Source organism: Dipodomys merriami, unplaced genomic scaffold (assembly GCF_024711535.1).
Source record: "Dipodomys merriami isolate MVZ:Mamm:240054 unplaced genomic scaffold, mDipMer1.0.p SCAF_24, whole genome shotgun sequence".
In the NCBI taxonomy this organism is placed as follows: Eukaryota; Metazoa; Chordata; class Mammalia; order Rodentia; family Heteromyidae; genus Dipodomys; species Dipodomys merriami.
The window spans coordinates 1,572,063-1,599,564 of record NW_027203826.1 but is presented as its reverse complement, the minus strand read 5'-3'; the positions used below and the strand labels follow the sequence as shown (position 1 = coordinate 1,599,564).

Below are 27,502 nucleotides of genomic sequence, written 5' to 3'. Positions count from 1 at the left end.
AACAAAACAAAAAACAGAACTAATTTAATGCTCAAAATATATTGTCTAGCAACATTCAGTAGTGATTCAGTGAAAAACCCATATGGACACATAACCTCTCAAATTATGAATTAACAAGTGTTACTTACTGCCAATGAATCCATTATCCTACTCTCTTACCAAAATATGTCATCAGACTACCTAAACAATAAGCTTTTCTTTTTTAAAACATTTGGAATTCTAGAAAGCTGTCCTAAAGCCAGGTTATTTGTGTACAGATTCAAAGAAATACTATATAGGTAGCAATCAGTGCCTTCTGTTAGAATTAATCCATGTTCGCATGCTTGCTCAGATACAGTTTTGTTTATGCAATAGTCTTCATTTATCTGCCATTTTGATTTCCATAATTTTAGTTGCCATTGTGGTCCGAAAATATTAAATAGAAAATTCCAATGAACTTTACAACTTTGGTGGGGGGGGTGGAAGGGATGGGGGGAGGAGTATGGGAAGGGACGGGAAGGGGAAACAAAGGAGGAGGCTACAATGCTTGATAAGAAATGTACTCATTATCTTGCCCATGTAATTGTAACCCCTCTGTACAGTATTTTCACAATAAAAAAAAAGAAAAGAAAGAAAAAAGAAAATTCCAGGAATACTCCATAAATTTTTAATAACTTTTATTATAGTATATTGTTGTAATTATCCAGTTTTATTATCATCAATTTCTTATTGTGCTCATTTTTAAATTAGGAAAAATTGTGTGTATGTGTCTTTTATTTAGTGCTGTCTGGTTTCAGGCAACTGGGGGCTCTTGGAATGTATTACATGTGGGACTACTGTATCTTTGAAATGGGGAAAGTTCAGTATACAACTCCTGGATAAAATATCAAGATTAATATTTGAAATGAATTTAAGAATGTATTTATAATGTAGGGAAAATGTTTTTGTGCTTATTTTCTTCTAAGAATATACTCAAATATCCAACACATATATCTCTTTGTTTGTTTTTTTTATAGACTTCAATTATGTGACACATAATAAGCATATTTAATTGGTTTAAATTTGTAATGGTTTTTATTAGTCACTTTCCATTACTGTGACAGCATATCTACAAAATCAACTAAACTTGATTTTGGCTCACAGTTTCAGCACTTTATGTCTGTTGTCATATGGCCGCATTGCTTTGGGCCTGTGGAGAGGCAAAGCAGTATGTAAAACAAAGCTGTTACTTATCTCCTTGTGATTAGTTATTTGGGAAGTGATTCTTTAAGACTGTATAGCCTGTTTCACAACAAATTTTTTCCTAGAAACAACATGACATACTTTATTATTTATTTTTTATTTATTTATTTATTTATTTATTTATTTATTGTTCGTCATGGGGCTTGAACTCTGAGCCTGGGCACTGTCCCTGTGCTCTTCAGCTCAAGGCCAGTGCTCTACCGCCTGAGCCAAAGTGCCATTTCTGGTTTTCTAGTGGTTTATTGGAGATAAGAGTCTCGTGGGAGTTTTCTGCCTGGGCTGGCTTTGAACAGTAATACTCAAATCTCAGCCTCCTGAGTAGCTAGGATTATAGGCATGAGCCACCCAGCAACATACTCAATTTTAAAACCTTTACTCTTTTTTTTTTTTTTTTTGGTTGTATGGGTCTGTGCACTGTCCCTCAGCTCTTCACCTTAAGGCTAGCGCTTTACCATCCGAGCCACAATGCCCACTTCTGGCTTTTTCTGTTTATGTGGTGCTGAGAAATCAAACCTAGGGCTTCACTAAGCCACCTTCCAAGCTCCTAAAACTTTTACTCTTTTAAATCTATGTTCCTGAAACTTTCTGGTTCCTTAGTTTACTTCTTCTAAGCCGTTAGGTCTAAAACATATTATCTCTTCAGATAGGCATTTCCTAATTATACTGTATCTAAAATACTATACATAAATTTGGGGGGAGGCATTTTTTTGCTTAATTTTCAGAGATTCTTATCTATTAATATGATTATTCATTTTAAATAAAGAACATAGTTTTAGAGTTTAGCTCTTTACTGAGCTCTATACAAATATTTATATTTTACCTCAGGACACCTTAAGGCTATAGGACATATCCAAAGTAGCATTTATTTTCTTCCCTGTTAGCCCTACCATTTTCCAATCCCCCAGATTTGAACCCTGGGATAATTCATAACACTCTTCTTCATCAATATCCAGACAGTTGCCAGGGTCCTTATAGCACTACTTTTCATGTTCCTACTTTATTCCCACTGCTATCATTGCTATGTTAGGTTTCCATTTATTACAGCCTAGTTTATATTCTTCCTTTCTTGTTCTTTGTTCTCAGGACATTGATTGATACAAACCAGTGAGTCTGTAGTGTTCCTCAATTTGAATTTGCTGTTTCATCATTATTCACTTTTGTTTTGTTTTATTTTGGGGGGGTCTGGTCATGGGGCCTGAACTCTGGGCCTGGGCACTATCCCTCAGCTCTTCAGCTCAAGGCTAGCGCTCTACCACTTGAGCCACAGCGCCACTTCTGGCTTTTTTTCTTTTTGCTTATGTGGTGCTGAGGAATCGAACCCAGGGCCTCATGCATGCAAGGCAAGCGCTCTACCACTGAGCCACCTTCCCAGCCCCAAAAGTTCTGTGAGATTCTTTCTGTTTTGTTTTGTTTTGTTTTGGGTCCGGTCGTGGGGCCTGAACTCTGGGCCTGGGCGCTGTCCCTCAGCTCTTCAGCTCAAGGCTAGCGCTCTAAATTTTTCTTTCTTTCTTTCTTTCTTTTTTTTTTTGTTAGTCATAGGGCTTGAACTCTGAGCCTAGGCGCTGTCCCTCAGCTCTTCAGCTCAAGGTGAGCGCTCTACCACTTGAGCCACAGCGCCACTTCATTATTCACTTTTGGTAGGAATAAAACCTGTATTCTTTACAGTACATTCTCAAAGAGGTTCGTGACTAATTAGTGGTGATTCTAACTGTACTCTAACTTGTCAGCCATGTATTCCCCTCTATTTTACTATTTTACTCTTTATTATTAGTACTTGTGGAGAAACAAACAAGAATTTTGTTTATTTGTTGTTTTTGTTTTCTTTTTGTCTTCATTTATCTGCCTTTGGGAGGGTGAGGTGTAGCACAGAAATAGAGCGACAAATGCAGCAGTGATATTCGCTAGATACTATGTTGAAAATGAACCTTACAATTGGTGGGTGGAGATGAGACAGAAAAACTGGGACAAAGCAAATGAAGGGGTGGCATTGTCCAAAAAGATATATACTCATTACCTGTCTTAAGTAACTGTAAGCCCTGTATACATCACATTTATAATAACAATAAAAACAAACAAAAACAATATATTGATATTCTACAAGTTTGCCGATTAGACAATCCATTATTGTGGTTGCCAATTTTCTAATGTGGTTTTCTAATAACTGTCCTTACTTTAAATAACCATGCTTTGAAGATTAAATACCATAACTTTTATATATGTTTTATAGAAGAGATTATTTTAGCTATTAGTTTAAAGTGATTACTGTTTTGGGTTTTTTTCTGGTTTGTTTTATGTGCTAATATAGGGGCTTGAACTCAGGGTCTCATACTGTCACTTTTTTTTTCCTTCTCACAGCCAACAGCCATCACTCTACCACATGAGCCATACCTCCAGTCCTGCTTTTTGCTGGTTAATTGGATATGATGTCTTGAAGTCCTTTCTGCCTGCCTGGCTTCAAGACACAATCCTTCAGGTCTTAGCCTCTTGAGTAGCTAGGATTACAGTGCCTGGCTATGACTATAACTGTTTTCAGGATGTCCCTCTTAGGTTTAAATATATAGGATATTTATTGTGGTGCATATATGTGAAAATTTTGAAATAAGAACAAGTAGATAATTTCTATTTGTTTATAAAGATAAAAATTAGGTAAATAACATGTTCTTATTTAACAGTATACAGAAGATGAATTAAGTTCTTAGAATCTAAGCATCTCATGAATGCAAACATTTTTAAATAAGGAGCATCCAGTGTAAGTGTGGTTTGCCTGATGATCTTCATTTAGTGTGGAAACCATCTTCAGAAAAAGATTGACACCATAGCCAGGTGCTGGTGGCTCATGCCTGTAATCGTAGCTCAGGAGGCTAAGATCTGAGGATCGCAGCAAAGCCAACCTGGACAGGAGAGTCTGTGAGACTCTTACCTCTAATTAACCACCAGAAAACTGGAAATAGAGCTGTGGCTCAAAGTGGTAGAGTGCAAGAGCTCAGTTACAGTGCTCAGGCTCTTGAGTTCAAGCTCCATGGCTGCCAAAAAATAAACAAAATTTAACAGCATATTTTTAGTGTAGAGGTGGTGACTCTGAGCTTGTTCACAAAGTTTTAATCCCATAAATAAACTTTTTTGGGTATATTTCTTAGTGGCATACACTAAGTAGAGACTTAAAATATTTGTGGATAACAGCTTCTAGTGATGAATGCCTACAGTATATAGACTAGCATGTTCCCTGATTACTTTACTTATTACATAGGTCCAGCTCGCTGGAACAAGTTTACAGGCTACTGCTCAGTCTTTAAATGTACAGGTAAGCTGGGACATGAAATTATGGGTCAAATTTTCTGTTCATAATTTTCTATAATGAGCACATCATTTTTATTTTATTTTTTTGGTGGTACTGGGATTTGGTCTCAGGGCCTCGCACTTATTAAGCAGATGATCTACTACTTAGCACCACACACCCAGCCCAGTAGCACACAATTTTACAAAGTGAACTATGTTTGAAGTGTTATTTTTTATTATTTAATATCTTACTGCCATTTATCTGTGTATTTTCATTACTGAATTTCATGAAGATATCAGTGATAATTATTGCCATTAATGAAAATCAATTTATAGTCTGCTACTGTCATCAACCAAAGGTAGACCCAAAAAAAGTCTATTTTCAAAGTTCTTGTTTCTAAGTAAGTAGTCACTAAAACATTTTCCTAAACCCAAAGTCAAACAATGTCTTAAATGCCTTTGTTTAAATTTTTTTTTTGTCATTTTCATGTGTTAGGGAAACATTATAGTACAGAGGAATAACACTGAGGAACATGGGGAATTTATATTTGAATTCTCATTCTGTTACTATGTACCCTTGGCAAGTTACTTAACCTCCTTAGGCTCAGTTTTTCTTATCTATCTTAACTGGGAATAGTTAAAGGGTTTCCAGAGTTCCTCTCTGTTCCAAAGTGATGGTGATGGTGGTAGTGGAGGTGGTAGTGGTGGTGGTTTTTAAGAAATTATAATTAAGCCTGTTGATAGACAATGGTGGGTAAATAGTCATAATTTTAAAACATAACATGAATCTGGCCCTTTGCATCTATGAATCATATGTCAAAACACAAGTACTGTGTCACTCCATAACGTTTCAATCAACCTGCTGTTTCACATCATTATAGTGTTTAGGCAACTAACAGTTAAGAGGGTAAACAATATTCTGGGAGATTGATTTCCATGTTGCTAACAACTAAAGACTTTAGATTAAGCTTTCCATAAAACACAATGGAATGTGGACCTAGAAACACATGGAAACAGGGAAAGAAAAGAAATGAGATAATGTGACCTTCCTTTCTGAGGGAGAGGAGGTGGAAAACTGCCTTTGTTACCATGGTAAAGTTACATCCCTTAGAGAGATGTTGGCAAACAGGCTGTATCTCTGGTGCAGAATGTTTACAGTCCTGCACTGTAATTATCTTTCCGTGACTGGCAGAATTAATCAGAGCTTTTATGTTAATTAGCCTTGCTGCTGTCCCTAAAACAGGTGGTGAGAAATATTCAAATCTATGCAGAATGTTAATGCTCTGCATAACCAGTTTTTAATTACCATAAAAATCTCTCTCAGTGCTCCTTTCAGCAGGATTATGTTCTCTCTTGAATGCAACATATTCTGTCAAGTTTGTGTGTTACTCGATGGATGATGCTAGGTTAATAGTTCTATAAAATAGTAGATGAAAAGTTCTGTGAATCACATTATCAACCCTTAGAATCTAAGCATCCCTTAAGATAGTATATGAAGAAGTTTGAGACTGATCACGAAGTATATGTAAAAATGTTGGTATAAAGGGTCTAATACAAAAATCAGTTAAAAATGCATATCTCAACTTACTCCTTATTTCCAGAGTTGGGGATTTGGGATTGTGAAAAATTCTTTTGAGCCAGGCACCAGTAGCTCACTGTAATTCTAGCAACACAAAAAAACAAAATCTGAGGATGGCGGTCGCCATTCAGAACCAGCCCAGGCAGGAAAGTCCATGAGACTCTTATATCCAAGTAACCACTAGAAAACTGGAAGTGGCACCTGTGGCTCAAAGTGGTAGAGTACTAGGCCTTGAGTGAAAAAGGTCAGGGACATCACCCAGGCCCTGAGTTCTCAAGAGGGCTTGACTGACAAAAATTCTTTTGATTTGTGGAAGACCAATTTATCTATTCTTATAAATAACTAGATGGGCATAATGACTTGGCTTATGCATGTAATGCCAACTACTGGAGAACTGTGGTTTGAGACCATTGTCAAATAGTTAGACCCTATCTTGACCAGTAAAAAGCTGAGCATGGTAGTGTGCTCCTGTCCATAAATGCTAGACTCTGTTTTTAAAATAATGAAAGGATAAAAAACTAAGGGAGGAGCTCAAGCGGACTTCTTGGCTAACCTGTGGTGGAAGGCCCTGAGTTCAAACCCCAGTAGTCACCTACCAAAATTTTTTAAAAGAAAATAAACTTTTAATTGGTATCTTACTGGTACTGGAATAAAGTCTAAAAATTAATTATGTCAAACTAGGAAGTCATAGGTTTATCAGAAAGAAAAGGAAACTGAGTAGCCCATGTTTTAAATGAATTGTTAACTGTAGAGTTTTAAGTACCTTCCTTGTAATCAATTATTTGAAATCCTTTATTTCCTACCCCACTCCACTTTAGTCTAAATCTAGTGAAGAATCTGGGGATTCACAGCAGCCAAGCCAGCCTTCCCAGCAGCCTTCAGTGCAGGCAGCTATTCCCCAGACCCAGCTTATGCTGGCTGGAGGACAGATAACTGGGGTAAGTTTTCACACGTAATTGTAATAAGCTTTCTCTATGTCAGAACTGCCATTGACTGACAGCTAATTAGAATTGTTCACTACAACCAGCAGTAACATGGTACTATTTTGAGTTTAAAGGAACTCCCTACACTGTTGACAGGTCTAGAAATGGAATTATCTTTGTCATGTGTTTCAAGATTTCTTTTATTAAAATTGCAGGTGCTCACATATAAACTAGGACTTTTAAAAGTCATATATCTTGTGTTGCTTTGCCATGGAGTTGTATCATTTCTATGATTAAGATCATTCATTACCTTGATGAAACAACAGTGTTAATTTGGAGTTAAATCACCACTGGATAGTACAGTGGATTTAAAGAATGGATTAGTACTTAAAAACTTTTTCTTTAAGTGACTGTAATGTTCTAAAGTAAAACATGTAGTCTCAGATTCTAGCTCTGCATCTAGTCTAATCACTTCATGTCTCTGATAACCGTTTTCCTTCTGTTAAATGGGAATGTAGAGAGAGATTACAAACAATGCTTTGCTTTTAATAATTCAGTAAATGTCATTTACTTTCACTAGAAACAAAGTGGCCCATGTGTTTTCTGTTTATTTTTGTTTTGTTTTTAACTTTTCAACTATCTTTGCTTTAAGGCATCATTTAAAATGCTTTTTTTTCCTTGTGTTAAAAGTTTCCATATTATATTGTCTTTTACGGAGGTAGTTAGGGAATAATAAGGAAAAGTTTTATTCACATTATAACAACCATTAGAATTTTTATTCATTTCACTTAAGTGTGTTTGACAATGGAAGACTCCAAAGTAGTAATTAATATATGTATCTATTTAAATATACAAGTATATGCATACATATCCTGAAAGGCATTGACTTTTTGAACAGTTTGGTTTTTATTCTTCTGTTTCTAATGCACAAATTTTGTTAGACCCTTTTATTTATTTATTTATTTATTTATTTATTTATTTATTTATTTATTTATGGGTCTAGTTGTGGGGCCTGAACTCTGGGCCTGGGCACTGTCCCTCAGCTCTTCAGCTAAGGCTAGGATTCTACCACTTGCGCCACAGCACCACTTCCGGCTTTTTTCTTTTTGCTTATGTGGTGCTGAGGAATCGAACCCAGGGCCTCATGCATACAAAGGCAAGTGCTCTACCACTGAGCCGCCTTCCCAGCCCCTTGTTAGACCCTTTTAGAAGAGGGGTTGTGCCACAAGTAACTGTGCAGTTCAGAGTATACATGATTCCTTTTTGTTTGATTAGAACATAGTAGCAAAGCATATTTGAAGTAAGTTGCAATAATATAATAATAAAGCATATATAAAATACTACATATAATTACAAAAACAATGAAGTTGTGTAATAAATAAATAATGGAGTTGTATAAATTATAAAGTTATATAATAATTCTTTTGAAAGCTAGCTTAAATCTACTCTTATTTTACTCTTTGGAGTGTTTGTTTTTGGTAACATGAAGCACTGACACTGAAGCTTCTGTGAGACCTGGCCATTGGGATTTTTAGCATGTATAGAGAATGGCTGTCACACCTGTTTTATAGAGATAATGTGTTGAAAAGAGGATATAAAGTTGCATAGACTCAATGCTTTTAGTGACAAGAAAAGTATGTATTAGAGATCTGGAAAAGAAACTAAATAGGAGATCTTATTCTTTAGTCACATCTTAGAACATAATAGAAAAGGTAGGATATGGCAGTGATTTGTGCTAATAGGAAGCAGCTGAGCCTTGTCAGTTCTTTTACTGGTCATATGCAGCATCCTTACTTCTGATTCATCTAATAACCTGCTGTTCTGTTTCTTGGGTATAAATTTCTTTTTCATATCCTATCAGCATTCTTTTCTTGCTTACTAGTTACTTTTCTTGCCCGAAACCTTGAGTCCTAAATAAGCTTGAATGATTGTTTTAATCTGGAGTGAGGACTCCCATTTTAATTTAGTAATGATAGTTTAATCACCAATAGACATTTTAGCTGCATGCTAATAACTATATTAAGTTGAATAACTAGAACTTAGTTACCTATTAAAGTGGTTGGCTTGCACTGGAAACCATGCTTCTTCAACCCTCCTATTGCTCTGATTTTCTTTAGCTCACTTTGACACCAGCCCAGCAACAGTTGTTATTACAGCAGGCCCAAGCCCAGGCCCAGTTGCTGGCTGCTGCAGTGCAGCAGCATTCTGCCAGCCAACAGCACAGTGCTGCTGGAGCCACAATCTCAGCCTCTGCCGCCACACCTATGACGCAGATCCCCCTGTCTCAGCCCATACAGATTGCACAGGTAAGTAAGGAATACAGGTCACTGGCCCAGCATAAAGAATAAAAAGACAGATTTTATTTAAATTCATTAGTCTTAATTTCTTAGTCTTAAATTCATGTTGTGATCGATCGCTAGTTTAGGCCTTAAAGGCCTCTTGATCAGTAAGGTAAGTGGTACTTTTCTTAATACTGAATTAGAAATAATGTATTTATTTGCTTATTAGAGTTGGTATTATACACATAGAGATGATTGTATGACTATTTTATATTAAGTGACAATTCTTGAATAAGTAGCTAGCATATTTCTGAGGCAGAAGATTACTGTATTTACCTTAATTAACCAATTACAACAGGCATGGGTTCTTTGCATATGCTCTACAGTAATGTTGCTACCCGTATGTGAGAAAGACAGGCAATCTGCTCTGTGCTGTGTAGTGATTAGCACTGCATTAGACTACATTAGAATGTTGCTTGATATCTATTTTCACATTTTGTGGCAAAGTAGGTAGTGGTATCAAAAAATTCTTCAAGAGGCATAGAGAGTAGAATCAAAGAAGAAAGTAAGTAGGAAAAATGTATTAGTAGTTATTGAGTAAAACATGAAGGAGTTGCAATTATCTTTATCCATGCCAAAGAAGGTTTAGAAGTGGATTTAAATTGTAGCAAGTTACTTAAAAATATGGAGCTGATCTTACGACCACTTGTATAGTTTTATCACAATGATGCTTTGATTTTGATCACTTTTTTATCATCAGATAAATACTTACAGTCCCCATGAGGCAAGACCATATGTTTATGTTAGTGTAAAGATAATTCACTGTGACTGCACTTTGAAAAACCCTGTGGTATGATAGGCATCTGATTTTTGTATGTATAACTTTTTTCCTTTAAAACAACAATGATTTCTCAGTTGAGTGTGAGTGTGTAAGTTGGTATCAAGTTTCATGAATCAAAGATCTTTTAGTCTATTGATGATAATTCAGAAACATCCTCAAAAGAGAATGAGGGAAGTATTTAAAAGCTCTTTTCCCACTTTACTTTCACACCAATGTTGAAGAAACATCTCTAACCATTTTTTCTGAGAGAATTTAAAGTTACTGTTAGAAGTTAGGTTGGGGCTGGGAAGGTGGCTCAGTGGTAGAGAGCTTGTCTTGCATGCATGAGGCCCTGGGTTCGATTCCTCAGCATCACATAAGCAAAAAGAAAAAAAGCCCAAGTGGCGCTGTGGCTCAAGTGGTAGAGCGTTAACCTTGAGTTGAAGAGCTGAGCGACAGCGCCTAGGCCCAGAGTTCAGGCCTCACGACCGGACCCCCCCCCCCCCCCCAAAAAAAAAAAAGAAGTTAGGCTTAGCGTTAGATTGATACTATCATACCTACAAAGAAGTAACCTATAGAGGCTACCAGTTTCCTCACACACTATGTGAAACACACCTATAACTATTGGAATCTGAAAGAAAACTAAATATGGACACCTTTTACTTGTGTGAAACAGAAGTCACCAGGCTAGGAACTTTATCTTTAAGTAAGCTTTTATTTCAGAATCTCTAACCCATGTTTAATTCTGATTTTTCAGGACCTTCAACAATTGCAACAGCTTCAACAGCAAAATCTCAACCTGCAACAATTTGTGTTGGTACATCCAACCACCAACTTACAACCAGCACAGTTTATCATCTCACAGACGCCCCAGGGCCAGCAGGGTGAGCTCCTCCCTAGAGCCTATTAGTAGACACTAAGGTGTCCAAGGCTATCCACTTCATGTGGCACACACCTTGACTGTTATTTTGACCTTAATACTTATTTTAAACTATCAGTATTAACTGTTAAGAAAAAAATGTTTGTGACCAAATATAGCATACTATTGAAGGTTGCTCTTTACTTTCATTCACTTGTAATCACTAGAGTAGTCAAGATTTTGGCTAAATGTGTAGCCAAAACCATTCACTATACTGACCATAGATTAGATAAATTGCTTCTAGTGTTCTGATACTATATGCTTTGAATATAGTCTGATCATTAAAAATACATGCTTCTAACAGTTATTTGACTTATTTTTAAAGTTTGAGAAGAAGATTTTAGTATGAGAAACTGTATAAATTTCGAGTTATTTAAACCATCTCTGAGGCCTTTGAGTAGGAGCTATTGATAAGTAACTTTTCTATCAAATTATATTAGAGTTTAATCCTACTTGAAAGTTCTGGTTAATGTAATCAGTGTAAATAGTATCAAGAAATAAAGCCTTCAGGCCAGGTGCCCATGACTTATACCTATAATCTTAGCTACTCAGGAGGCTGAATTCTGAGGATTGTGAGTTTGAAAACAGCTTTAACAGGTAAGTTTGCCACAGTCTTACCTCCATTTAACCAGCAAAAAGCTGGAAGTGGAGATATGGTAAGTGGTAGAGTGCTAGCCTTGAACAAAAAAGCTTAGGGATACCAGGCCCTGAATTTAAGCCCTCGTACCAAAAAACCATCGGAAAGAAACCAGACACTGGTGGCTGATCCCTGTAACGTGGCTACTTAGGATACTGAGATATGAAGATTGAAGTTCAAAGCCAGCCTGGACAGCAAAGCTTGTTGAGACTCTTTATTTCCCACAGAAAAAGCTGAAAGTAGAACTGTGATTCAAATGGTAGAGTGACAGCCTTGAGCAAAAAGTTCAGGGACTGTGCCCAGGCCCAGAGCTCAAGCCCCAACACTGGCAAAAAAAAAAAAGGAAGGGAGATTTTCAGCTCAAAGCTGCATATCTACTGATTTTTTAAATTATTATTAATTGTATATATCTATGGATAATGTACATCTGATATGTATATACAATTCCTTAAACATTTTTAATTTTATGGTAGTACTAGGATTTGAACTCAGGCCAGTGTTCTACTACTTAAGTCATACCTCTAGCCATTTTGCTCCAGTCATTTTTGAGATAGGGTCTCACTTTTTTTTTTTTTTTTTGCTTGGGCATGAGCCTGCACTGAAATCTTCCTATTTACCCTTGCTGCTATACCTGGGATGACAGGTGTGTGCCAGCCATGGTCAGCTCTTTCCATTGGAAATGGAGTCTCACAAATGTGTTTGTTCAGGTTGGTCTCAAACTGTGATCTTCCGATCTCTGTATCCCAAGTAACTAGAAATATAAGTGTAAGATCCTGGCGCACCCAGTACCTTGTTTCACACATAATGATTATGCATATTTACAGGGGAGGATATGATTTTTCTTTTTAATACTGTCTACATGATATTGTATATAATGATCAAATTTCAGTACATTATTTCTAGAATTTTGTTTTCTGTCATTTTACTTTTTAGGTCATTTATTCCAAATCTTTTGTTACATAAAAACTATTTTACCCTGTGCTTAAAAGATAATAAGTCAGTTTTTACTATTGAAGAGTTCACAATCTAGTGACAGGGAAATCACAGTCTAGTAACAGGGAAGCCAACTTTATAAGTTTTAGATGTGATATGTACAGAATGCTATGGGAGTAAAGGAGGGAGACCTCCTTGTACCTTTATGTCAGAGATGCCTTCATAGTGGCTTGAAATAATGCATTCCATAGATAGCAAAGTAGAGAAAATATCTTAGAAAATGGATAACATTTGCATGGCTCAGAGACATGGGAGAGAAATTAATAATCTTTATTTGAAAACTATAAGAAATGTCTTAAAATCATAAGTTACATTTATGAATAAAAGTGCATTTAAAACCAGAGTTTAGCAAAGGTCAGATCATTAAAAAACAAAAACCTGATGTTACCTTCTAAGAGTTTGACTTTAAATCCTACGTACAGCTCAATAGTCCCAAGGTTCAACTTGTTTACAAGTCACAGACTTTTCTGCCTAGGCTGGCTTTGAGCTTCAATCCTCAAATCTCAGCTCCCTGAGTAACTAGAGTTACAGACATGAAACACTGGGACTCTGCTTGAGCTTTATTCTTTTAAATAAAATTTTTTAAGAAGCCAGTACCTTTGGCTTTGCCAAAAATTAAATGAAAGCAATCTCATTATAGTTTCCCAAAAGCTCCCAAATTTCTTATATGTTCATAATTAAGACTAATCAGATATAACTAATAATTTTAGACAAATAATAATTTAAATATCTATAAGATTATTAGGAGATCATTTGGAAAATTTCAAGGGTTTTTGTTGTTTTGTTTTGGTGGTATTGCAGTTTTGAAACTTAGAGCCTAATGCTTGCTAGACAAGTACTCTACCAGTCGAGCCACACTCCAGCCCTGGAAATATTCACTTCATGTTCTTCGCGTGTGTGTGTGTAATTGCTCGAAGTAATTTTTACTGTCTGTAGAGTAACATGTTTATGTTTTACAGGTCTCCTGCAAGCGCAAAATCTTTTAACGCAACTACCTCAGCAAAGCCAAGCCAACCTCCTACAGTCGCAGCCAAGCATCACCCTCACCTCCCAGGTTAATTTTTTCTTCCCCTAAAATTTTTACTTAATTTTAGACTACTCAATTTTAAAGCAAAAACTCTAATAAAAATAATCCAAATGGTTTTCAGAATCTGACCACTGGTGAGGTCAGAGTCCCCAGGCTTCAGCCATGCCTTTAACACATGAACTTTTTGAGGGGCACTTTTTATTCAAACTATAATACTGGAAATAAAAGGTAGCATTCTTACCCTGGTAAAAGGACATCTACCTGGCCCACTCAACAAAAAATAATAATAATAATAAATTAAAATGTGTTTGTATCCTACTTAATTATGAAAGACTCATCTTCTAATTTGGAACAAGACAAGGTGACCACTGTTACCACTTTCATTAGTATTGTGCTGACAATGCTAGCAATGCAAAATGGCAAAAAAAAAAAAAAAAAAAGATATATGTTTTACTTCTTTAGAAAGAAGCTGTTTTAATTTGTAAACAATGTGATTTATCTACAAAGAAAAATACTAAAGAATCTTAAAAAATGCAGCAGGAGTAAGTGAGTTTGGTAAGTGAGTAAGCATACATAATTTATAACACCAATTGTATTTCTTTTTTGTTGTTGTTGTTGGTCGTGGCCCTTGAACTCTGGGCCTGGTGCTGTCCCTTAGCTCTTCAGCTTAAGGCGAGCGTTCTACCACTTGAGCCACAGCGCCACTTCCGGTTTTCTAGAGGTTTATTGGAGATAAGAGTCTCACGGACTTTACTGCCCAGGCTGGCTTTGAACCGTGATCCTCAGCTAACAGCCTCCTGACCAATTGTATTTCTATATACAACAATGATTACTTAAAAATTGGACATAAAAATAGCGTTATTTTAGGGATAAACAATAAAATTGTTTATTAAGATCTACACATAGAAAGCAACAAAATACTGCAGAGTAAGATGAAAGAAAGCCTTTATAATAGATGTATTGTGTTCATGAATAAGAAAACTAAAGTTTTTAAAATGTCAGTTCTCCCCAAATTGATAATACTCAGCAGTCTTTTTGTAAGGACTTGCTTACTGTTTCTCATATTTTTATGTAGAATTGTAGAAGACATGGAAGGTAAGACAGATGAAAGACTTTAAGAAGTAAGAAAGTTGTAGGACTGTGTGATATTAAGAATTATTATAAAGCTACAGAAATGACTGTGATACTGGCATAAAGATAGAAGTATAAGATCAGTGAAATAGAGTCTACTAGACTCACCATAAATTGCCAACTAGTTTTCCAAAGATGACAAAGAATTTCAGTGAGAAAAAATAATTAAGGTTTATAGTAAGAAAATGAGAAGAAAATGTACGTATGGGGGAGATATTTTTATAACAATATCTGATAAAACATCTAGAATAAACAAATCTTACAACTCAGTAACAAGGCATCCTTATTTATGCTAGTAAGGGACAAAAAACTTTGAAGCTACTCTACCAAAGAAGATAAGCTGATACCCGGTAAAAATATAAAAAGGTGTTCAACATCATTAGTTACCAGAGAACTGCAAATGAAATAGTACTGCACAGTCATTTTAAAATGAGCACAGTTGTGAAGGCTGTATGACCCAAGTGTTAACAAAAATGTAAAGGTGACTAGATTTCTCATATATTGCTAGTGTTTTTTGCAAAATGGCATTTTTTAAATAAAGTTATATATATGTACCTTATGGAATGTACTTCTTATACATGCAGAAACTAGATGATTCCATTTACATGGCATTTTAGAAATGTAGTTAACAGAATGAGAATTAATGATAGGAATTAACTGCAAAAGACACAGCAGAACTTTGAAAGGGTGATGAAAATGTTATGTAACTTAATTGTGTTAGTAGTTGTATAACTATTCAGTTGTCAAAGCATATCAAACTATATATTCTGCAGGGGGCCATCTTTGAATGCAGGGTTTTGAACAAGATACAAAAACCTGTGCCAGAGACTCCTTCATGACTTACATGCTCCCCACATAGTAACAGGCTGTTGGGACTTCATATTGACTCTTGCTCACTGAATTCTGTTCTACCATTTCTAGATTTGGCATGGTCCAGCCTGAGATTTGTGGAAATGAGATATCTTGGCTATACAATAGTTGAGTCTCAGTTCTGTTTTACCTGTTTCACTGTGAGAAGGGCACAGCCACCTAGGATTCTAATATATCTTGTGCTTTGTTTGACTCCCTCAAAATGGTCTGGTTGAAAATTACTCATTGTCAACATGTCCTGGACTCTGTTACCTTCATTGAAGCAGGAGTGATTATCTGTTGTGTAGTTTTCTGGGCAGTTAGTTCCCTTGGAGAAAGCTTTGAGTACAATGAGGTCAAGGTCATAGACCTTTTAAGTTACAAGAAGAAAAAGTCACAACCATAGGCTTTATCTTTAATCCTGGTCTATAATCTCTTACCTGGGCTACATTTCACAGGAGGGATGAACTGAACAATTAGGGTACAGAACCAGGACAGCAATCCACATCAGTGAATACACAGAGAGGAATACACTACTGAGGGCTTATGAGTAGAACAGAGTGGCTTTAATGTTTTCTTTAATAATAGAAAGAACAAGAACTAGTTATAATTCAGTTTATGTGCACTTAAAAAAAGATACACATGTGAGCCATCAGTACCTGGCTTCAATGAAAATTATTAGTCAGTTGGAAAAAAATGATTTGTGATACTAAGACAAAGGCTTACTCTAAAACATTTAATGAGTACAAATTTTGTAGGAGATATACTGTTTACTTCCTAGTGATCAAAGTATTTTTTAAATTGCTAACATAAATCATGTGGAATAAACGGTAGTGAGAACTAATATTATGTTGTATGTTAGAAGCCAAGAAATAATTTATTCAATTATCAGAAAATTCTTTATGAATTTATCTTAACTATTTACATAGGATTTTTTGCAACCATTTACAAAATTTTTATATGATGCTATATGTATTAATGAAAACATACGTTTAAAAAACTTTATCAATTAAAAAATAATGAGGTAAATATAATATTGCCTCAATCGATGAAAAGGATAATTATGAAAACTGAAACATTACAAAGTTAAAATGTAATATTAAATGAGAAAAGGTATAATTATGCATAATTACAGTTAAGGTTAAAAGCTATAGGAAAAGCCTTGAAATCCTCAAAATGTCTGTGATCCAGGCACAGTGGGGCATACCTATAATACAAGTACTCAGGAGGCTGAGATAAAGGGACCAAGAATTGCATACCATTCTGAGCTACCTTGCAAAGCTGAGGCCAGCCCTGCTCTCATAGTAAGACCACTCAAAAATCAAAACAAAGAAAAACTCTATAGTGATTAACCTCCCCCCTTAAATAATTTCAGGATTGCTTCTCAAGTCTTCTACCTCAGAACAAGTGTATAACTTGCTGAGTGCTAAGTGGCTGAGGGTAGAACACTTGCCTAACCTATGTGAGGCCTTATATTTAATTTCCTGCATAGTTAGATAGATAGGATATCATTTGTAAAACACTGTTACAGTATCATTTGTATAATACTGTGTTAACATTTTGGTAGATGTGGTCCCTGCTGTTTTGATTGTCTTAAGCAAAATATCTATAAAATAGGGAGTAATTTCTTTAAAAGTACATGTATTCAGACCAGATTAAGAAAAAGGCCTAAAAGCCGGGCGCTGGTGGCTCACACCTGTAATCCTAGCTACTCAGGAGGCTGAGATCTGAGGATCGCGGTTCAAAGCCAGCCCGGGCAGGAGAGACCATGAGACTCCTATCTCCAATAAACCACCAGAAAACCGGAAGTGGCGCTGTAGCTCAAGTGGTAGAGCGCTCGCCTTGAGCTGAAGAGCTGAAGGACAGCGCCCAGGCCCAGAGTTCAAGCCCCACGACCGACAAAAAAAAAAAAAAAAGAAAAAGGCCTAAAGCATGGATTGGATTGAGTATACTTACAGTCTTAAGCATCCTTTTATTCATTCTTCTCATTATCCAGCAGCCAGCAACCCCAACACGCACAATAGCCGCAACTCCAATTCAAACACTTCCACAGAGCCAGACAACACCAAAGCGAATCGATACTCCCAGCTTGGAGGAGCCCAGTGACCTTGAGGAGCTTGAGCAATTTGCCAAGACTTTCAAACAAAGACGAATCAAACTAGGATTCACTCAGGTACGAGGAACCCAACCTTCCTTGATTGGATACAAATATTTACTTCATATATCTGAAGAAACTTCTAAATAATTATATGATCCTCAGCCATGTTATTTTTGTTTTAGCTGTAACTTTTTGCTAGTCATTTCATATTTTTAGGTTTAGCATATATTTTCCATTATAATCTTACATTGATTTACAACTTAAAAACATTGAAGATTTATCTCATACCTCAGACCTCTGAAATTATATCAATAAATTGTAAGGATTTGAAAGGTTAGTTGGGAAATGGTATGACTGTGCTAAAGAGAACAACTAGTTATAGACTTTACTGTTCCAGAAGGAAGACTGTGAGAGTAAAGATTACACAGATAAGTTTGAAAGGCTTTGTTTCTTGGGAAAGAGGTACAAGAAGATTCCTCTCTAAGCCTACAGTGAAATTAATTAATCAAATCAAAACCTATTGGACATAAAAAGTCCAAATTAATCAGAATCCAAATTAATTTTTTTTTTTTTTTGGTCGGTAGTGGGGCTTGAACTCTGGGCCTGGGCACTGTCCCTCAGCTCTTCAGCTCAAGGCTAGTGCTCTATGACTTGAGCCATAGCCCCACTTCCAGTTTTCTGGTGTTTCATTGGAGAGAGTCTCACAGACTTTCCTGCCTGGGCTGGCTTTGAAGTGCGATCCTCAGATCTCACCCTTCTGAGTAGCTAGGATTATAGGCCTGAGCCACCAGTGTCCGGTCCAAATTAAATTTTAATGTCAACTGTCAGAGATCTTTTAAAGTGGAACAAATATGCTTAATAGTTTAAACAGGCATGTGGTATTCTGTTCTAACCACTGCCACTGACTTCCTGATTCACTCACAGTCTTTTAAAGGAGAAGGGAATGAAACTGAAGATATTTATGTACAGTAATGTATAACATTAAGTAAAAAAAAAAACCTGAAGTATTGGGTTGGGTATTGATGCTTTCTTTCCAGAAATATAATTATTTTTGTTTACAATTTAAGCCTCTACTTAAACATTATCCAAAGTAGTTTCTGTTGAAAGTGCATAAAATACCACCTGTTCTGATAGATCAAAAGTCAAAGTGATATCTCTGTCTCCATTCTAGGTGTCTGTAGGAACAGACTTACATTTCTTAATATACTTTGGGTTTGGAAATTTATTTTTGTTCAAAGAATTTTTGTTTAAGATTATAAAGCAACTTTTAGCAGGGCGCTGGTGGCTCACGCCTGTAATCCTAGCTACTCAGGAGGCTGAGATCTGAGGATCGCGGTTCAAAGCCAGCCTGGGCAGGAGAGACCGTGAGACTCCTATCTCCAATAAACCACCAGAAAACCGGAAGTGGCGCTGTAGCTCAAGTGGTAGAGCACTCGCCTTGAGCTGAAGAGCTGAGGGACAGCGCCCAGGCCCAGAGTTCAAGCCTCACGACCAACAACAACAAAAAAAAAGATTATAAAGCAACTTTTAAATAGATGTAATTTCGGACAAAGTGTTGTTACTTCTTAAGATAACTTTTTAAAGATAATCTAGACTGATGTTAACTTAATAAGCTGAAATACAGTTAGCATATTTTAGAATATTGACCCAATGTACTTTTGTTTTCCTTGGGAAAGTGTGGCCTAAGTGATAGGCCAAGTATGGTAGAGCTTTTAAAAACTTTTTCCCAAATAGTTATTTGCCTTTCTGTGGTATTTGACCCAGTTTAATACTGCCAGTAATGTGTCTACACACAGCTATGTCTAGATCTCTTCTCTATATTCTCATGTTGTATTTTATGGTTTTATCCTAATTTTTAGTACGGCCCTTACCAGATTTTAAAATGATCTTGACATTACAGTAGCATCTTTCCTGATTGATTATATGAATCAAAGCACATACTGCTAGTGCAGGATTTCAGGTGTGAGCTACCAGCACCTGGCTTTTTTGTTTTTTGTTTTTTGTTTTTTGTTTTTGTCGGTCATGGGACTTGAACTCTGGTTCTGGACACTGTCTCTCAGCTCTTCAGCTCAAGGCTAGCGCTCTTAAGCCATAGCACTACTCCTGTTTTTCTGGTGGTTTATTGGAGATGAGAGTCTCAGGGACTTTCCTGACCAGGCTGGCTTTGAATCTCAATCCTCAGATCTCAGCCTTCTGAATAGCTAGGATTACAGGCATGAGCCACCGGTGCCTGGCTATTTTTTTCTAATTAGATGTTTGCCTGTGCTCTGATAAGATACATAATCAGAAAGCATGTCTTATAGTACTTAACACGATAACCAAATGCAATATTTTCATTATTTCTCTGCCCTGATATTTTCTTCTTTGTTGTTTTTGCTCTTTTTAGAGATATAATAAAGTTCAGATTATATGTGAATCAACTATTTAAAACATTTAACCTTTTTTTTTTTTTTTTTTTTTTTGGACAGTCCTGAGGCTTGAACTCAGGATCTGGACACTGTCACTGAGCTTCTTTTGCTCAAGGCTAGCACTCTACCACTTGAGCTACAGCACCACTTCTGGCCTTTTCTGTTAATGTGGTACTGAGGAATTGAACCCAGGGCTTTGTGCCTGCTAGGCAAGCACTCTACCACTAAGCCACATTCCCATCTAAAACATTTAACTTTTGTGAGGAAGAACTCAAGATTAAATTTATAAGGGTATTAAACTAAGCTTGTATTATATTAATGAAAATTAGTATGTTAACTAGATGCCTATGGCTTTTTCTTCCTGTTAATCATCCTTGAAGTAAAATTGTAATGCAATTATCAATTAATTTTTAATGTTTTGACAGGGTTCTAGTTAGTTAACAGTATCAGGTTTTTTATAGCCCATAAAATATTTTTTAATACTTAAGATGTGGTTTTTGAATAGAGTTGTTTTTTATTTCTGATTATTTTGTTACTTTTCATAAGACATTGCAGAGATTTGTAAAAAAATGTTTGTGAATTTAGTTACAATGTCAAAAAGATTTATTGCCATCTAACTGCTACTTAATAGTGTCAAACTTTAAAAGAAAAAAAAGAGGTAGGTTATAGTTGACTCTCCTAGTTTCTAGAATGCTACAAACTAAGTGACTAAGTTAAAACAAATTCACATAGTAGCATTGGATGAATATTCATTGAATGAAATGATGTATAATAAATATGTAAAGATGCAGATAAACACATCTATTCAGGTCTTTAGATTTTTTTTTTATATGAAGACAAAATGGACAGCATTTGTGCCCTATTCACCCTGTCCTGGTTCTTTATATCTTACTAAAATTGGAAGGAAATCAATAAACAGTCTATTTCGATTGTAGTTAGAGAGGATATTCAGAGTTGACAGCAATGGGAATGATCTCTTTGTAGAGTCCAGTACAACTGCCACTACTCACTAATGCCTGTCCAGCCCTTGAAAATTTATTTAACTTCAAATAAATTAAAATGGCCACGTATATCTACTGGATATCATATAGGAGACCTGGACAGTTCATCACTTGGAAGTTGAAATATTCTGTATATTTCATTTTATAGTTTGATATTTGTCCTCTGTGAAACTTTTTATTGGAAGTTGGTCACCTGTTAGAAGAAAAGAGGGTTAGCCAGATGCTGGTGGCTCATGCCTGCAGTCCTAACTACTTAGAAGGCTAAGATCTGAGGATCACAGTTCAAAGCCGGCCCAAGCAGGAAAGCCATGTGAGACTCTGTCGCCAACTAGCCATCAGAAAACCAGAGGGGGTGCTGTGGCTCAAGTGGTTGAGCACTAACCTTGAGCAAAAGAGCTCAGAGACAGCACCCAGACCCTGAGTTCAAACCCATGATGGACAAAAATAAATTAATTAAATAAAAAATAAAGCAAGAGTATTTAAAAAATACTGTCTCACTTCTCAGAAGTAAGAATGGCCAATAAAAACATGTGGAAATGCTCAACATCCCTATCCATAAAGGAAATGCAAATCAAAAGAACGTTGAGATTCCATCTTACTCTAGAAAGATTGGCCAGAATTGAGAATTCAATTACAATTGCTGGCAGGAATGTGGAGGAAAAGGAATCCAGTTGCACTGTTGGTGGGTAGAGTAAACTAGTACAACCACTATTCAGGATGGTTAGGTGATTACTCAAAAACTAAACATAGATTTACCCTGCCATCCAGCTGTATCACTCTTGGATTTCTATCCAGAACATTACAAGTTAGGATACAGTGAAGACACTTGCACATCTATATTCATTGCTGTACTATTCACAAAAGCCAAGTTATGAAAATAGCCAGATGCCCTATAATGGATGAGTGGATTGAGAAAATGTAATAGATATATACATACATACATATATACATGGACACACATACATATGTACATACATACATACATAAAACAGAATTTTACTCATCTATTAGAAAAAATAATATATCATTTGCAGGGAAATGGATGGACCTAAAATAAATCTTAAGTGGGGCTGGGAAGCTGGCTCAGTGGTAGAGTGCTTGCCTAGCATGTATGAGGGCCTGGGTTCGATTCCTCAGCACCACATAAGCAGAAAAAAGCTAGAAGTGGCGCTGTGGCTCAAGTGGTAGGACACTAGCCTTGAGCTGAAGAGCTGAGGGACAGCACCCAGGCCCAGAGTTCAGCCACCAGGACTGACAAATAAATCTTAAGTGAGGCTCAGAGAGACAAATGACACATTTTCTCTAATGTGGAATCTAGATCTAAAATATAACTATGCATGATAATATATACAGAGCTCAATGCATTTATACACAGACAAACAGACTAAAGGAGGTTTCACCTAAGGGAGGAATCTGACGGCATAACTCCTCTGAACAACTAATGTACTGTTTATCAAAACAAGTACCAGGAAGTGGAAACATGTTTTGGGAGGAGGTGTGTAAAGAAGGGGCACAGGAATGGGAGGAGGAAGGGTTAGCAAATGTAGTCATTATATTCAATGTACATTATGAAAAAACGAACTATGTAACTTGAGGGTAGGGATAGAAGGGGCAAAATGGAAGGAAATAAAGGAAGGAGTGACACTGAACAAGAAGGATTATATTCATAACCTGACTTATAGAATTCTGACCCCTTTATATAACTACTTAATAATAATAATAACAATAATAATTCATCCTTTGCCTAGACTATTGCCTAATGTAGCCACTAATAAACAGTGTTAAAAATGGTATGTGTGGGTGTGTGTGGGTATCAGAAATAGTATAATTCCAATTCAAAATAGTGGATTAGGGTAAAGAGCCTGTGAAGGCCTGAGTTCAAACCCCAATACCATTGAACACAACAAAAATAATGTTGCCAGATTAATTGAGAGTTAGCTGTCTTGTAGTAGAATTGTTTGGTATTCAGGACCAGAAATGCTGTTGCCTTGTTGCTAAACTAACTGGAGTGAGTAAATCATTTAAACTCTACTGCATTTCTATTATTTATCTATAAAATGACCATTAAGATACAGTTTTTTCAGGCTTAAAGAAGGATCCAACTGGAGGAAAGCATTATGTACATTTCAAAGGTTATAGGCTCATGGAGAACATCTTTTGTAATATATTCAAGGGATCATTGTTCTAATGTTATAAGGTTACTAAGTTTCCAGTGCCTATGAGGTTTTGATGAAATGGGTCAAACCTCTCTACTGTGAATTTCTTTCGATAATGGTTACAGAAGTGGTCTTTTTTTCTGTTTTTTATAACCAACTTTGAAATCCAAACTAAGGGTTAACAAAGGTATTTTTTTTTCACAGCTTCCAGAAATACTTTCTAGGAAAAAAGAAAAAGAATGAGAGATGATTTCTAAATTTTAAAGAGTTTGTAGGAAGTTGGTTGGTTCAGAAATTTCTAGGTTATCTTGATAGTGACATCTAATCCTTATAGATAATACAGATAAATTGATATTTAAAGATAACTTGAATCACTTTGGCTTAATTAAGGGTCTTGTTAGAATGGTAAGCACTATCCTTGGAAACTCAAGGAAGTCTTGGTGTCTTGTTACATAGAGTAGCTAGAAAAGATTCAGAGTAGAAAGTATACAGAGCAATATTGAATGCTGCTGTGATCAGGTAAACATTAATGAGATGAATAGCTTTCTCTTTTCCACTCCCCCTCTACGGCTCTGTATTATGCAGGGTGATGTTGGGCTCGCTATGGGTAAACTGTATGGAAACGACTTCAGCCAAACTACCATCTCTCGCTTTGAAGCCTTGAACCTCAGCTTTAAGAACATGTGCAAGTTAAAGCCACTTTTAGAGAAGTGGCTAAATGATGCAGGTAAGTAAATATATAAGAATTTTTTTTTGGGGGGGGGTCCGGTCATGGGGCCTGAACTCTGGCCTGGGCGCTGTCCCTCAGCTCTTCAGCTCAAGGCTAGTGCGCTAGCTACCTCTTGAGCCATAGCACCACTTCCAGCTTTTTTATTTTCTGCTTATGTGGTGCTGAGGAATCGAACCCAGGGCCTCATACATGCAAGCACTCTACCACTGAGCTACCTTCCCAGCCCAAGAAATTTCTTAATGTCTATTGGAGTCTTACGGGAAAGAAGCTATTGTATGAACTATGTCTTACTATATTGTTGGTACTACAAAATTTTGAAACTCACTAATCCTGGGAGGATCTTTATATAAACTATGGCTATGTAAATCAGAGATCTGACTTATTTAAATATTCTAGTTATTATAGAATAAATAATCAGCACTAAATTTTAGCTTTGGAATATTTCTTGTACTTGATATAGGGTTATGGTCAGTTGAGGAAGGAAATCAAAAGGCCTGTGTATTTAGATAATCTTGAAGAACTAATGTGTTATTTCGTCCTTGCTAGATTTTCAAAGAACTTGTTCCTTGTAATCTCCACTTTTATTATTAAAAGTAGCCACATATTTCATACAGAAAGTTGAGTTTCTACCCTATATATATTTGGGGGGGAGGGACTCTTGTTGGCATCTTTATTCAGACAAATGTAGAAAATCTCAGGCAAAGGTGAAGATGTGATGGATATTTAAGACCATCAAAGCATTTGTGTCTCCTTAGGAATGATGGATAATGATATGGGAATTATGCACGTTAAGAAAAGTTTTCAGCCGGGTGCTGGTGGCTCACGCCTGTAATCCTAGCAATCCTAGCTACTCAGGAGGCTGAGATCTGAGGATCAAGGTTCAAAGCCAGCCCAGGCAAGAGAGACCGTGAGACTCCTATCTCCAATAAACCACCAGAAAACCGGAAGTGGCGCTGTAGCTCAAGTGGTAGAGCGCTTGCCTTGAGCTGAAGAGCTGAGGGACAGCGCCCAGGCCCAGAGTTCAAGCCCCAGGACCAACCAAAAAAAAAAAAAAAAAGAAAAAGAAAAGTTTTCATTTTTCGTCAAACTCTTTGCTGCTAGGAAGAAAACAACAACCTATCTACAAGAAACAGTAGATGTTGGGATCTTGTAAGAATTTTTGGTTCTCCAACAGCAGTGCCCCTATCTCCCCACAACACACACACATCTGCAACGAGTGCTCCCATGGGACCGTCCCCCCCCCCCCCCCCCGCCCCAACCCCAGGTCAGGTGCAGGAGTTCATAATGGATGGTATACTCCTGAGCTCTGGTCCCATCTGGTTTCCACAGGAGTACAGGCTCAGCCACTACATCTCCTATGTCTCCTCCTCCCCCCCCCTTTTTTTTTTGCATGTACCTGCCTTTATTTTTTTTTAATTTTTTATTGTAAAGATACTATACAGAGGGTTACAGTTACATGAGCAAGGTAATGAGTACACTTCCTATTAAGAGCATTGTTACCCCCTCCATTGTTTTCCCCCTACCATCCCTTCCCTCCCTACCTTCCCTGAGGTTCTTTTTTTTTTTGAATTGTGATTAAGTGATTACATATTTTCCCAAATTTCACAGTATTGTGAAATGATGCTCATTTAAAGTCACAAGTTCATTCTAACTTTCCTGGAGCAAATTGTCTATCACAGTCTATAACATATAACGGTGTACACATATACACCATACATGTGATCAGCAGCATGGGGATATTTAGTAGTGGTTCGACCAGATGAGTGGGAGTTCTTTGTTTCTTAAGTCCTGTTAGTTTTGTCGTATCACCTAACATTTTGGGTTTAGCATCCACTTATCAGGGAGACCATGTACCATTTGTCTCTTTGCTCTTGGCTTACCTCACTCAACATAATTCCTTCTAGCTCCATCCATTTCCCTGCAAATGCCATTATTTTGTCATTTCTAATGGCTGCATAATGTTCCATTGTGTATAGTTACCACAATTTTTGGACCCATTCATCTGTGGTGGGGCATCTGGGTTGTTTCCATATCCTAGCTATTGTGAACAGTGCTGCAATAAACATGTATCTACCCTATATATTTTATGCGAGATGCCTTTCTAGAACTTTTGGATTTTGAGCCACAGAATCATAGACTCTGAAAGCTGAAAGGAACCATAGAGATATTCTGTAGTATGGTTCTCACTGTAGATGTGAATACAAATTAAGACTTAAAAGAAGAGGATCCTTAAGTCCTTACCCTTTGGCAGTTTGATTCAGTAACTGAGGCCCAGCCATCTGTAGTCTTGAGTTACATAGGAAAGAATCATCTCATTTCACATACTGAATAACAGTTCAGGGATATGTATATGACATACCCAAGATTACTAAGCTATTAAATGAAAGAATACTGTTTTAACAATATTTAGCAAGTAAAATGAAAGGTTAATTTTAAGACATTAAACAATCAGTAATTTCTAAGAAGCTTTATCCTCAGAACTAAAAAATAAGCATACTGACAAACAAGCATAAGAAAAAAACCGAGAGACTGATTTCAGTTTACTGTATGAACAGTAAACTTCTATATTATCAGAAACAAATAAAAAAGTAGTGATCAAACCTCCTATGACATAGAATGTCAGTAAGGACACTATGAAGATCTGTGGTAGTGAACAATGTTCCGATATAGATTAATTACATTGATAACCTCTCCATACTTGGCTATAACTTGACATATTTTGTCAGTTTTATTGTTGATGTTTATATCTGGATTATGAACACGAATCTTTATACTTAGCCAATTTTTTTTTTCTGATTTCTTCATTCTTATAGAGAACCTCTCATCTGATTCCACTGTCTCCAGCCCAAGTGCCCTGAATTCTCCAGGGGTAGGAGTTGAGGGCTTGAATCGTAGGAGGAAGAAACGCACCAGCATAGAGACCAACATTCGTGTGGCCTTAGAGAAGAGTTTTGTGGAGGTCAGAAATACTTAACTTCTCATGACCATGGAATTATACTATCATTAGAAACTGTCAATGGTAAAAGATTAACCTGTCTGCCTCTACTTTCATGGGCACATAACATAATGGAGAAAAGAAGGCACAGTAAGTTATTCACACTGGCCAGAAACAATGCTTCAAAAGAAACCATGGTCACATCCACATGAGCATTAGTTGTTAGAGAGGTGGCTGAAGGATGTATAGAAATTAGTTCTATAGACTAGAAAAGGTAGGAGAAAAACACTTCAAGCAGAGGCCTGAAGGGAGAAAGCATGGACTATACCAGGAGAAATACTGTAATTTAGTTGACTGAATTCTAATAGCTGTATACCTAGGATGACAGTTTAGGACCAGAACATAAGACTTTGAATGTTAGGTTGTGAAGTTCATGACAGATAACTCACCTGTCGGTTTTGTCTGGTTTTGAGTGGAGGTGCTAATGAATATCATTCATAATCCAAACTTCAACAAAAAT

At 36.5% G+C, this 27,502-nt stretch overlaps 1 protein-coding gene across 8 annotated transcripts in view; it reads left to right on the top strand.

The window, feature by feature from the left end:
* Pou2f1 (POU class 2 homeobox 1) overlaps positions 1–27,502 on the top strand; it is a 161,584-nt gene that overhangs the window by 111,960 nt on the left and 22,122 nt on the right. For 5 of the 8 annotated variants that reach the window (XM_070034170.1, XM_070034165.1, XM_070034163.1 and 2 more), the window contains 8 exons: positions 4,469–4,522; positions 6,895–7,014; positions 9,117–9,305; positions 10,856–10,982; positions 13,607–13,701; positions 17,651–17,827; positions 23,903–24,044; positions 26,861–27,006. In XM_070034170.1, coding sequence (XP_069890271.1) covers positions 4,469–4,522; positions 6,895–7,014; positions 9,117–9,305; positions 10,856–10,982; positions 13,607–13,701; positions 17,651–17,827; positions 23,903–24,044; positions 26,861–27,006 — 1,050 coding nt within the window. The remainder of the gene's footprint in view (positions 1–4,468; positions 4,523–6,894; positions 7,015–9,116; positions 9,306–10,855; positions 10,983–13,606; positions 13,702–17,650; positions 17,828–23,902; positions 24,045–26,860; positions 27,007–27,502) is intronic. The other 3 variants (XM_070034166.1, XM_070034164.1, XM_070034168.1) reach the window with 1 other exon arrangement.